Raw genomic sequence first — 13,273 nt, 5'->3', positions numbered from 1 at the left:
CAAGTCCCAAAGGGATCACCTATTGTGTGTCTCTCTATAGATTCTGATAAGAAACCGCGCCACAGACCTGGATGCTCGTATGCACGATGGAACTACCCCACTGATCTTGGCTGCCAGGCTGGCAGTGGAGGGCATGGTGGAGGAGCTCATTAACTGTCATGCTGACGTCAATGCAATCGATGATTTTGGTAAAGCTAAAAAATACTTTCTATTATGAATGTGGTTTAACATCGGAGGGGGAAAAAAAAAACCTGTTTTTGTTTGCTCAGGTAAATCAGCCCTACATTGGGCCGCAGCAGTGAATAATGTGGAGGCTGCTATTGTGCTTCTCAAGAACGGTGCCAACAAGGACATGCAAAACAACAAGGTATCGCTACTTCGTGCTGTAAAACCAGAGAGAAGCACCTTTCTGAAACATTGTTTGGTGTGCATCTGTCCATCTTTTAACGTGTCTTCTCCCTTCTGTCTGCCTCAGGAGGAAACGCCTCTTTTCTTAGCCGCCAGGGAAGGAAGCTACGAGACCGCCAAGGTCTTACTGGATCACTTTGCCAACAGAGAAATAACGGACCACATGGACCGGCTGCCCAGAGACATTGCCCAGGAGAGAATGCATCACGACATCGTGCGGCTGATGGACGAGTACAACCTGGTACGAAGTCCTCCCATGCATGGAGGGTCACTCAGCACCACGTTGTCACCCCCTCTGTGCTCGCCCAACGGTTACCTGGGCAACATGAAGCAGCCGCAGCCTCAAGGTCAAGGCCAGGGCAAGAAGGCACGCAAGCCCAGCACGAAGGGCATCGGCTGCAAGGACGGCAAAGACATCAAGTTGAAGAAGAAGAATTCCCAAGATGGGAAGCCTGGTAACCTTCTGGACAGCTCAGCTGTTCTGTCACCAGTGGACTCGTTGGAGTCTCCACACGGCTATGTTTCAGATGTGGCGTCGCCGCCCATGATGACCTCACCTTTCCAGCAGTCTCCTTCCGTGTCCCTGAACCATCTGCAGGGCATGTCTGACCCACATCTAGCTGTAAACCACATGGTGATGCCGAACAAGCAGGAGTTGGCTCGCATGCAGTTCGACCCGCTGCCTCCCCGTCTTACCCATCTGCCCGTCTCTGGCTCCGGTGGGCAGGGTGCCATGAATGGCCAGTGCGACTGGCTGTCCAGGATGCACGGAAACATAAGTCAGCCAGGCCAGTTCAATCCACTGAGAGGAGGCCCTAGCAGTCAGGGGGGTTTGCACCAGGGAGGCCAGCATGGGATGATGACCACCCTCCACAACGGCCACCCCAGCACCAGCCTGTCTCAGATGATGACCTACCAGGGGATCCAGAGCACCAGGCTGGGCCCACAGTCGCACATCATGCAGCAGCAGGCTCAACAGATGCAGCAGATCCAGAACCTCCAGCAACTCCAACAACAACAGCAGCAGCAGCAGCAGCAGCAGCAGAGCATCCAGCTGCAGCACCAAAACTCAAACACCACCAACAGCCAGAACTTCATCAGCGGTGAGCTCAGCTCCCCAGAGCTCCAGCAGGGCACGGGCAACTCCAGCATGCCCATCCACACCATCCTGCCACAGGAGACCCAGATAATGCCCAGCACCCAGTTCCTCACTCCGCCCTCCCAGCACAGTTATTCAGGCCCCATGGACAACACCCCAAACCATCAGGTCCAGGTGCCTGACCACCCCTTTCTGACGCCCTCCCCCGGCTCCCCCGATCAGTGGTCCAGTTCGTCCCCTCATTCCAACATGTCCGACTGGTCAGAGGGCATTTCGAGTCCACCGACAAGCATGCAGTCTCAGATCGGACATTTACCGGAACAGTTCAAATAAATGTGTATCCTTGAGCCCAGATGAGCTGCTCCATATATATTTTTTTATTAAAAAGAAGGCACTCTGTGGGGGGAACGAAAGAGAAAAAGGGCAAAGCTGTAAACAAGATTTAATAGGACTTTTTATATGCTTTTATACTAACAGCAACACGTTTTTCATCCATTCTTTTATTTATTAATGTCTTATTTATACGCATTGCCTGCTTCCAGAAATTTCGGGGATCCAATGGTGTCGGGCTGTACACAGGACAGACATCTTCTAGAAAGTCACTCCTTTTTAGTACCTTTTTCTGCAGTAAAGTCGCAGAATACACACTGGGTATTTATTTCTTTGAGGACTTTTAGTCTTTGCCTTTTCCATATGATTTCTCAGTCTTTGTTTATATTATATAATTTTTTTGTATAATCTTGTTTATAAAGAAAATTGTGATTGAGGGGCATTTTATAGAACAGATTTCAAGTTTCAGTGTTATTTCATTTCTAGTTGGTTTACAAGCAAGCTGCAGAACGTCTCGCTTTTTACTGCATTTTGAAATATCTCGGTGAAACTCGCTACGGTTGTGTACATTTCTCAAATTAAAGGTTCAATATCGTTTTGTATTTCTGGATTTAATTGCATTGAGATGTGGTGGACTTGTGATTATGGTGTACAGTATACAGCCATCTTGGAGATCGGCTTGAGTATCTGTTGGTCCTGAGGTGTTGGAGAACTGGCCCGTTAGCCACAGTGTATGTTGTTGTCCAAGAGGGAGAAGGAAACTTCATGTCCCCTGTCCCTCCTATTAGTTTGAGCCTATGGCTGCGTTCATCCTTTTGTAAATATGTTGCATTTCCCTTGTAAGAAAGATTTTGTTTAAGAAATCTGATGTCTTAAGCATGCAATTTTGATTGAGTGTCGAACCAGTCAACAGCCTCTGAAATATCAAACACAACAGAATATATAAATATATATATTTTGTATCTTACTGTCCCTTATGCATAGATAAATTTGAGCTATATACAAATTAATTCAATATATTATTTGACAATGTTTTTATCTCAAAAAAGAAAAAAAACTAAATTATGAGGTTTTGTAAATTGATACTTATTTACTGTTCTGTAACTAGGGCTAGGCGATAAGTCCATTTAATCAATCACTTCAAATTTGAAGTGTAGGATGATTTCTTTTGAATGAAAATTGGTTTTCAGCTCCTCTTGGAATCCTGTAGTTTGTTAGCAAATGTGATTTGCACAAGCGTTCTTGTAGAGCTTGTTGTTCATACAGCAACTCCACTTTGACAAAAGTGGCGCCAGAAATGAAGAAAATGTGAAAAGAACTTTTTACACTAAGCAACTTTAACCCAGAAGGGAAATTAAAACAAATTAAAAGCAAAACCTGTTTTGAACAGTTCATTTGTCATTCTAGTTTGTATGAAGAAGGGGAAAAAACGATTAAAATTAAAAATCGTTAAAAATTTAATTTTAGGTCATATCGCCCTGCCCTATCTGTAACATAAAAATCCACTGGGGCAACTTTGTGTGTGTGATGTAACGTTTCTGTTACACTTCAGTAAACAGAAAGAGAGATAAAAATGTTGGCTAAGTCTTCAGTTGTGTTCACGTCAATGTTTTGTGAGACACTCACTGGTATAGTTTGCAAATTGTTATAATAAAAAAACAAACATTAGGTTGTAGCGATATTGTAATATCTGTAAAATGTTTTCTTTCTCTTCTAAAGATATAATTTGCAAGAAATGTATTTTCCCTTTTCATTTTCAATCTGTAAAAATGTTTCTTGTTATAATAAAGGGCACTCAAGTGTCTTCTACTTAAGAGAACTGTCTTGTTTTTCTTCAAACTCTGAAAGATGAACCTAAAAAGATATTTTGGGTAGGCTCTGTTATTAAAAAAACAAAACAAAACAAAACGCTAAGGATCGGCTGAACAAACATAAACCAAAAACAACAGTCACAGTAGAAGCATCTTCATCATCTTCATCTTTTTTTTTTTTATTTATTTTTTTTTTTATTCATGCTGAAGCAGCAGAAGCTGGTTTTACTTTGTATGTCTCCATCTGGTGGTTCACAATTTCAACGTCTATCACAGGCTATGTACTTTGTTTGGGTTAGTAACATCTATACAATTTGTGCATGTCATGGAAGCAAAGGCTTCAAAGGCTGTTGCCTTATTTAACAATATAGCTGTTTCAAAGGCCAGCTAGTTTCTGGTTCACAAAATAAATCCTAAATGCTTTCCGATTCCAAAGAATGATTCCAAAGAACGTTTTTCTATGTTAGAGCTTGATGTGTGGTAATTTCTGTTTACACAAAAAGAAAAGCTGTAGAACACAAGTATAAAACTGACTGTCTGTAAAGGATACTTCGACACAGCGAGTTTCTTAGGAAAAAAATCATATAAATAGGTTTATTTTGCCGTTTTCCCTGGAAAAGTGACAATAATACTCCCAGTGTCTCCATGTTGAGAATTATTCACCTTTTCTGTGTTTTGTATGAACTCAAATGGATTAACTATTAATATGACACCAGTTTTTGGACCAAAGAAGAAGTAATCATCTTGTGCTTTATGACACAAAATGCAGTGGAAATGCAGTTTATTTGGCAATGATCTACTTAGTTTTTTTTTTTTTTTTTTGTGGAAGTTGTACGTATTTCTTAACAAAGTTCAAAAGTTCAGTTAAAACAGTACAAGTCATTTGTAGCTAAGTCATCCTTGGGACTGTTGCACATCTTTATGAAAGCTTAAAAGAAAAACAAAACAAAAAACTAATAATAAAAAGTTATAGCTACAGTAGATGCTGAAATTGTAAAGTTTACTTTCATTGTTGATTTGTTAAGAAAGTAATTTTATAATATATAAATATATATATTGAATAAAATACCCCATTTTTATTCTGCAATTATATACAATATATTTTTGAATCTAGAAATGTCGTTATTATTATTGCTATTGTGATTTCACCATCAACAATATTAATAAAATAATAAAAATAAAACAATAATAATAAACATGCGCTAACGCATCTTTTTTTTTGTTGTTGTTGTTGTTGATAAAATAACTACGACTCCCATGATGCAGCGGTGACAGCACCGTTGAAGTTCAAAGTTCAAGCGTTACAGTGAAAATAGGGCTCTCTCTGGCTGGCCGCCTGTGTGTTAACGGGGGGGGGGATCAACAACTCGCACCAGTCGGCTGCCACCGCACCGAAAACCGGCAGAGGAACCCGAAGATGGTCGTCGGCTGATCGGCGCCGGTTCTCTGTCTGTTGTCGGCGGATTTACGGGGGACGACGGCCGGCTAGCCAGCTAGCTAGCTAGCTGGGTGCTAACGCTAGCACGCTAGCTCGCCAGGAGCACATAGCAACCGCTGCTAGCTAACGTCACCGGACCGGACGGTGCCCCCCCCCCCCCCGCCCCCCTCCCAAGAAGGCTGCAGAGATGTTCGTCCAGGAGGAGAAGATATTCGCCGGAAAAGTGTTGAAAATACACATCTGCACCATGGACGGCACGGAGTGGTTGGAGGAGGTCACGGAAGACACGACGGTGGAGAAACTGAAGGAGAAGTGCTTAAAACATGTAGGTTTTTTTTAAGGTTGTGGTTGATTGTGTCTCCCCCTGTTGCTTGTGTCGTGTTTTTTTGTGTTGTCACTCCTCAGCTTCGGGGTGTTTGCCGTCTCTCTCGCCCTCTGTGCAAACTGCCAGTGTCGGTGTCACTAGCTGACTTGTATTTATAGTAACTGGGTAGACTTTGCTATTTATAATTTAGCAGGTTGGCTGCTCCCTCTCAGGCTAGCTGCAGCTAACAGTCCGACTGTGCTGCCACTGAGGACACTCCGCTCCTCATCCTGTCTATTATTACACATCTCTGGTCTCCTTCTATGGTTGGACTCATGTTTGCTTCTCATGACAACACAGATGGATGGATATCATTCCTGTCATACTGTTGCTTGTAGAAGGATATTCATTCATCTTTAAATCAGAAGTGTATTTTTAAAAACCCAGAAAACATCCCATGTGATTAAAAACTGCTTGCCGCAGTTTCTCCCTGTCTTAAGTTTTGAAATAGTTAAAGCATAAATAATAACAGAATAGAGATTGATAGAGAAAGTTATGCAAGCAAAGCTTCTTTAAACACCTCTGTTAATAAAATTAGACTTTTCTTTTTTTTCTATGCGAACAAACTGAATCTCCTTCTTTTTTTCAAATGTTTGTCTTGGTTGGAGGAAAAAAAATCATTTGAAGCTTTGATCACAAGTCACAGAAATTAACATTTAATCAATGATATATTGAGAAAATATCACCCAAATTTCTCAGTTTGGGCCCATTTCATTTAATATTTAACTTAAAAATAAATGCTGAGACAAAAGAATTACTGATCTATTAACCAAAATGCTTGCCATATATTGTATGTAATTGGAGCATTTCCTGCTTTTGAACACTTTGAGGCTGTCGACTTTCGGATAAAACCACAAAATTAAAGAAAACACTTGTCCAATTAAATGACAGTGAAGAAATAAAATGTTCTCCTCCTTTTTCCTGAGCCGGTTAATGTTTTTCTTATTTTGCAGTATGTACATGGAAGTCTAGAAGACCCCAAAACTCTTACCCACCATAAACTTATTCATGCTGCTACAGAAAGAGTCCTCACCGACACTAAAACGGTCGCTGATGAGAATCTCAAAGATAAAGGTAGGTAACCTTAAATTTGAGAACACAACACCATGTCTTTCATGAACTCAACATGTTTCTTATTTGTAGACGTTTTGCTGCTCATAAAGAAAAGGCCGCCACCGACCCCTCCAAAGATGGCAGAAGTTAGTTCAGATGAAAAGGTAACATTATTTAACTTTTTGGATCGTATAGAAATGAAATTATGTCTTTGACATTTGCACAACTTAGTCCGTCTGCTTGTCACTAACTCTCATTCATGTTCATGTTTGTTTTTACAGAAGAAACAAGATAACAAAGCTCCAGACAAAGATGCTATCCTTAAAGCCACCGCCAACCTGTCCACACGCCACACTGACCGCACTGTTACCCAGCACAATATCAGAGATGTGAGCGTCTCAGAGTCAGGGCACAAAGTGTGACTCATATTTGTTAATACCAAACTCAGCTGACTTTTGAAATGAATTGTTTCAAAGATGGCTCTGATATATGGGCGTGTTTGTGTGCTCATGTTTTGTTTTTATTGTTCCAGTTTCAGACGGAGCTCAGAAAAATACTGGTTTCTCTGATTGAAGTGGCTCAGAAACTTCTTGCCTTGAACCCTGATGCTGTGGAACTCTTCAAAAAGGCCAATGGTAAATTCCACAATAGTATTAATAATCGTACAGTTGGGAAAGTTAGCCAGACACAATACATCCACTCCTGAATGTTTCTGATCTCTTATGTTCTTAAATATTGTCAGTCTCTGTGCACATTGGAGAGGAGGTGCATTACATCCAAAAAACATCGCCAGTGTGTTACCCATCCAAAAATCTTAGGAAAGCACAAGGTTATTAGACTAACACAAATATGAAGATAACAAAAAACTTGGCATGTTCAACTTCATCATCCAGCTCAGTGCAGTGAATTACATTTCAGTTGTTTGTTTCAAATATCTAAGATGTATTTTCATATGTACTGTTTCTAAAAAATGATAAATAAATAACACAGATCCTGACACCTGGTCTATACGACCCAGCCTATCAGTCCTAAGATAATATATATTGGTGTGTCTGTGTTTTACAGCGATGCTGGATGAAGACGAAGAGGATCGAGTGGATGAAACAGCCCTTCAGCAGCTCACTGAGATGGGTTTCCCTGAGAGCCGGGCCATCAAAGCTCTACGACTGAATCAGTAAGTCTGAACTTAACTGTGCTTTCATGGGGTCAATTTAAGAGTGTTTGGTTACAAAATTATTATAATTATTATAAATTATTATAATTAGAAATCCAAGTTGACTCCAGAAAAGACTTTCAATAAGTTTCCATAGTTTCCACTGAGTCTGGGTAGTTTTATTAATTCTTGACCTTTTCATGCCTACCAGACTTTTTAGTTCACACCTCGTCCCTTCTTTCTGCAGCATGTCGGTGACTCAGGCCATGGAGTGGCTGATCGAACATGTAGATGACCCCTCTGTAGACACGCCACTTCCAGGTCAGGACTCCTCTGGAGCAGCAGGAGCCACGGCAGCAGCCGCACCAGGCCCCTCTGCCTCAGCGTCGGCCTCAGCTTCCGGCCCAAACCTTCTCCGCAGCCTCTCCAACCAGTCAAGCACAGACGAGAGCAGCAGGCAGGACGAGCTCACAGAAATCTTCAAGAGGATCCGCAGGAAACGGGAGTTCAGACCAGACTCAAGGGTAGGTGACTCTATCAAGTCAAATCAAGGTTTGACTGGTGAATTATTTCTCTAAAATCCTCCAGACAGAACAGATGCAAGACAAATAAGTCTGACATATAAGCGTCAGCTAATATATAGTAGAAAGCAGTAAAGATTACTTAGACAGGCTTTCAATTTAAACCACTCGTAACCTTGTGCCCATTTACTTTTTATATATAAAACTGTTCTTCTCTCACTTCCTTAACTGTAGAGCTTAATATACCTGAGCTTCCTCAAACTGAGTGCTCTGCTGCAGAGTGTCTCCAAAAATAGTACAGTGATTAAAAGCTCATTTCCCAACAAAACACCTCCGCTCTGGTTAATTTGGTAACATCACCACCACCTTCTGCTGCAGTGCACAGACTGTTTTCCAATTTTTTCTATATCCCCAAGACACTTGACCTGCTGTGCTCCGTAGAAGTGTGACTGCAAATGTTGTTGTAATTAGACCGAGGAATCTATGCCTTTGTTTCTGCAGGCTGTCATTGCATTGATGGAGATGGGCTTCGATGAAAAGGAGGTCATTGATGCTCTGAGGGTTAATAACAACCAACAGGACGCTGCAGTATGTTCACACATCCATGATAATTTTTGCACCAGATTTGAGAAATGATTCTACATCAAGATAAATCATGATGAATATATGCGGGTAGCCGTTTGACCCACCCAGCTGCAATAGTCTTTGTAGCAATTTTGAGCAGTATGTATTAGTTTAAGAGCAATAATCCAAATATTCTGCTGTGTCATTGGATGAAATCAGAATTTGAACACCTAGTTGATTCTACATTCTCTCCTCCATAAAGATGTCACTGTATCGTCACAAATAGAGGGGTAACTTATTTTTTTCCTCCTGTAGTGTGAGTGGCTGTTGGGTGACAGGAAACCTTCGCCAGAAGATCTGGACAAGGGCATCGACACCAACAGCCCGCTCTTCCAAGCCATCCTGGAGAATCCAGTGGTCCAGCTGGGTCTAACCAATCCCAAGACTCTGCTAGGTACAGTTAAATTTGGTGTAAACCTCCAGAATAGTGATTTTACACACAGACAGAAAATATCAGAAAGTAACACTTGAAGGAAATAATACAAAACAGAGTTTGTTCAGAGGACATGTTTCAGACACACACAGTCAAACCATCGTCCACAATTTCTGTGTACACACACTATGGATCAAATGAAAATGACATTTACAAAACATTTGGCTGCCTGCGTGTTGTTTTTAAGATGAATTGTAGAAGCGAGTGTAGTGCAGGACCTCCTCACACAGCTTCTCTTAATGACCCCTGTTCACATCACAGATGGAGAGCATGTTTGATAAGCAGGAAGAGCTGCTTTGTTTTCTGCACTATGCTTAGAATAAGTTTATTCTTTAAAAGGGGAATCGCAGAGTTGAAAGCGATGGTGCATTCAACTAAATTAGTAAATTCGTTGAACTTTACAAGCCCTACAAAAAATGTGACATTTCACACCTGTGGTACATACAAACACAAAAATACTGTTGCGTCTTATTTCTGGTCGAGTTTTAGTTCACACTGTCTTATAACTCATGAACTAAGACCTGCAAACATGAAGTCATCTCAGCTGACAAGTCAGTCTTAGTGCACGTCGTCCTGTAAGACTAAATGGAGCCACACGGGGGAATCAGATTTCACTGACTGACTTTCAGCTATAAATGCACCACTTTCACTTGTGTAATTTGATTTATGTTCTGTCATCTCACAAAACACTCTCCGGGAAATAACCTGCAAACTTTTGTTTTTTTGAGGCCAAAACCGGACCTGCATAGAAAAGGTGCAAAAATATGTATAAGATTTCCACACCTCCTTCGTGAACTAATTTCTGTAGTTGCAGAAGTGTTGACATACGTGTTGCCACGGTTACAAAGTGATATTGCTTTTTATAGATGCAGTCTACACAGATGGTAAGACTGCTTTCTTCACAATAAGCTGGTTTATCAGCAGTTTAGGTTTTGAATTGAGGCTTAAATCAGTGAAGTTTACCATCAGAAACTGATGTTTTGTTTTTCTTTCCACAAAAGACTCACATAATAGTCTGAAAGTCTTTACCAGCCCAAAACAAAAACTCACACCAGAGTTTGTTTGAGCAGAACAAACCTAAGAGTTGTTGCTGAAAGCAACTTAGCAGAGTTTGAACACTTTGACGTACGCAGGTTTTCTGTTGCATATATTTCTCACCAGTGTGTCGTGTGTGTTTGTGTGCAGCTTTTGAAGACATGCTGGAGAATCCTCTGAACAGCACCCAGTGGATGAACGACCCTGAGACTGGACCCGTCATGCTCCAAATATCCAGAATCTTCCAGACCCTCAACCGCACATAGAGCCTCTCGGTGACCCCCTCCTCCCAACTCCCCTGCCCCTCCTGTGTGACTGTGGCAGCTTGTGTGTGTGTATGTTTAACCATATTGGGGTGTGTATGTGTGTGAGAATGTGTGTGTAACTGAGTACGGCAGAGACACAAGTATTCTTTTTGCCTTGTAAAGACAAAGCTCGAGGAGTCAAAGTATGAATTAAGATGTTATACATATAACTATTTATAACAGTACAGTAAAAACACTTATACAAACAAAATGTTAACACAAACATTACTATTATTGCAGTAATAATAAAAAAACCGAGATTTAGTATGTTGTTTTTACATTCTAATAAGAACAATTTATAGTTATGACAGACATGATTTATTTTATATAATTTCCCCACGTGCAACAATGACATCAGACATCAATTTAATGTTTACAGTTAGATGAAAGTTTTTGTATGCTTTGCAATATTTAAATATCAAATACAGTTTTGTCTGTCTCTTTAAATCGTTGCGTTTTATCTGTGGTGAATGTGTGGAAAGACTTCTGTCTGTCAGTATCGTGGTTCTTCTTTTTTTTTTTTTCTTCCTCCTTCTCCCACTCGTTTGTTTTCATCAAAGTATCGTCTACTTCTTAAGAGGCCGGTGGTCAAAGTTCGCTGTTTGAAAATGAGCTTTCAAACACATTTACCTCACTCTCCATTCACACCTGTGAGGTCACTGTAAGTCAACCACCTCTCAGTGTAAAGAGAACATTTGTCTTTGAGCTTCGAGCATATTTATTTGACTTTCTTGCCTTTTTAGAGGAAAATTGTACACTAAACTGTTTGTGTCTTAGTCATGTCTTTACAGGAAAACTATACTGTATTAGGCCCGTGTTTATTGTCAATGTGCTCTTGAATGTCATATTATCATGTTGCATTCATTTAGCACTTGTTCACTTCTATGAATATCGCTCAATGCAGCACTAAAGAAGTTAAGAGAAGGGTTTGGTCTAAAAAAGGTTGTAGCTGGGATATTAAATGAAGCTGAGCTGAATCCAAAAGGCCGTTTTAAACCTTTAATTTGAATGATGAAGATGCATGCTCTCTTCTCCCTACGGGGATGCAAACATCTTTATACATGCAAAGAAATAATACTAGAATTACAAAACCACAGTTGGTCTTTTGGTTTACTTTTTTTATCTTTTGAGAGCAACAAACATTTATGCTGTCAACCAAACCAAAATGTCACTATATAACCTGCCTTGTCATTAGATGTATCCATTTAAAATACCCTGTATTTGTGCAATAGCAAGGATTTGTGTTGACCTGTAAAGAAATATATTTGATTTGAGTGTTAGAGATGTGTGAACTGCAATGGGTAGTGTGTTATGCAATTTTAGCCTTTGCATTGAGAACTAAAAATCTCCAGCTACAACAAGGCGAGCTTCGCTTCTCCTGGATGTACTGAGAGTTCAAAACAATATGGACGGTGGTGTGTTTTGCCAAGGTTTTGAGTGTTTTTATTCAATATTTAAAATGTGGTATTGATGTGACTTTCTGCTCAGGGAGGCTGAGATTGTTTTTCTAAACATGTCGCTATGGCAAACCTCTGCTCACCCTGCTCTAGTTTGGCATTTGAAAAATGGCTTTAAATAATCTATCTAGAACTTTGCTTATGAATAAGAGTGACACAAGACATGGTTTCGTAAATGCAATATTTGAAAATATTTAAATGTTTTTAGAAAGATGTGTTTGTTTGAACTATGTATATTACATTATTTATATCAAAGCCAAACTAATAACTTTTTTTTTTTTTTAATTTATAACATTTTTAGCAAACCTCAAAGCTAATCTACAAATGTGAAGAAAATTAAATGATTCAAATGTTGTTTTTACAAACCATTATAAAATGAACCTATGGACTGGAAGGTCACAGTGTGATTTTAAAGTAGTGCAACATATTTGAATGGAGGACTTCTACACATCTGGAAGCCTCTCGGCACTCTTTCTGCTCCACGGTGGACCTTTATCTTGGCCACAGTGATCAGCTCTCTCACCACCTCCACACTTTGGCATTGGCTTGCATACAACCCATCTCTCCCCCATAATATCTTGAGACAAAGTTTGGGAGATTGTGTGTCTTCAGAAATAGCTCCACAGAAAATGCTGATTTCTTTCAAAACGGTCAACAGGAACTGGGAAAAACAAACTAGATGGACTTTATTGTTTAGTGACTCTGAAGAGTTGTTGGAGTTATAGATTTTTGTTTTTCACTCAGCTTTCATGCAGGACTGTCCCGGATCAACAACCTATGCAATATACTCTCACAGTCTGTTCATTCAAACAGCCTCATGGCTACTGGCATCTAAATCACTATTGCATTAAAGTTATTTTTGTGGCTGTATTATTTGGATTCTGTGTGGTTGTTTTTAAGTGACGGAACTATTATACTGTTACATGTGTAGGAATGTGGGCACACGGTCATACTATAGAAAGTTACTGGACCCATTTAACAGTTTGGTAATTTTGTTTTGATGGCATTCTTTAAAGTAGAAATAGAAGATTTTATGAATTAAAAATAAAACATCCAAATGTTGTACTGCTATTTGCCACGAGATGACAACATTGGTCAAAGTCAGTGGACAATGAAAAAAACTTTATTGTATAATGTGAAAATCCTAATAGCACAGTCACATAGATAGATAGATACTTTATTTATCCCAGATTGGGAAATTACATGTGCTTGATATTCACCAGAAATACACTTAATGTTTTC

General features: G+C 40.0%; 2 protein-coding genes across 3 annotated transcripts in view; both read left to right on the top strand.

Annotated features, from left to right (window-relative positions):
- Positions 1 to 3,139, top strand: part of notch1b (notch receptor 1b) — a 38,380-nt gene extending 35,241 nt beyond the window's left edge. Inside the window, exons 32-34 of the mRNA XM_029509754.1 lie at positions 41 to 188; positions 270 to 367; positions 476 to 3,139. Coding sequence (XP_029365614.1) covers positions 41 to 188; positions 270 to 367; positions 476 to 1,840 — 1,611 coding nt within the window. The 3' untranslated portion in view covers positions 1,841 to 3,139. The remainder of the gene's footprint in view (positions 1 to 40; positions 189 to 269; positions 368 to 475) is intronic.
- A 1,789-nt stretch (positions 3,140 to 4,928) lies between these two features.
- On the top strand, positions 4,929 to 12,901 carry ubac1 (UBA domain containing 1). Of its 2 annotated transcripts, XM_029510614.1 has the most exons (11): positions 4,929 to 5,411; positions 6,404 to 6,524; positions 6,594 to 6,667; positions 6,785 to 6,892; positions 7,036 to 7,138; positions 7,569 to 7,677; positions 7,904 to 8,039; positions 8,091 to 8,180; positions 8,679 to 8,765; positions 9,057 to 9,195; positions 10,420 to 12,901. In XM_029510614.1, exons 1-11 carry the CDS (start codon positions 5,274 to 5,276, stop codon positions 10,533 to 10,535), a joined length of 1,221 nt encoding a protein of 406 aa, XP_029366474.1. In that variant the 5' UTR covers positions 4,929 to 5,273; the 3' UTR covers positions 10,536 to 12,901. The 2 variants fall into 2 exon arrangements, with proteins under 2 accessions (XP_029366474.1, XP_029366473.1); XM_029510613.1 differs by having other exon boundaries at positions 7,904 to 8,180.
- Positions 12,902 to 13,273: the final 372 nt, after the last annotated feature.

This window comes from Echeneis naucrates, chromosome 9, assembly GCF_900963305.1.
Source record: "Echeneis naucrates chromosome 9, fEcheNa1.1, whole genome shotgun sequence".
NCBI lineage: Eukaryota > Metazoa > Chordata > Actinopteri > Carangiformes > Echeneidae > Echeneis > Echeneis naucrates.
Note: the sequence above shows the minus strand (reverse complement) of the source record. Positions and strands in the feature narration are given on the sequence as shown.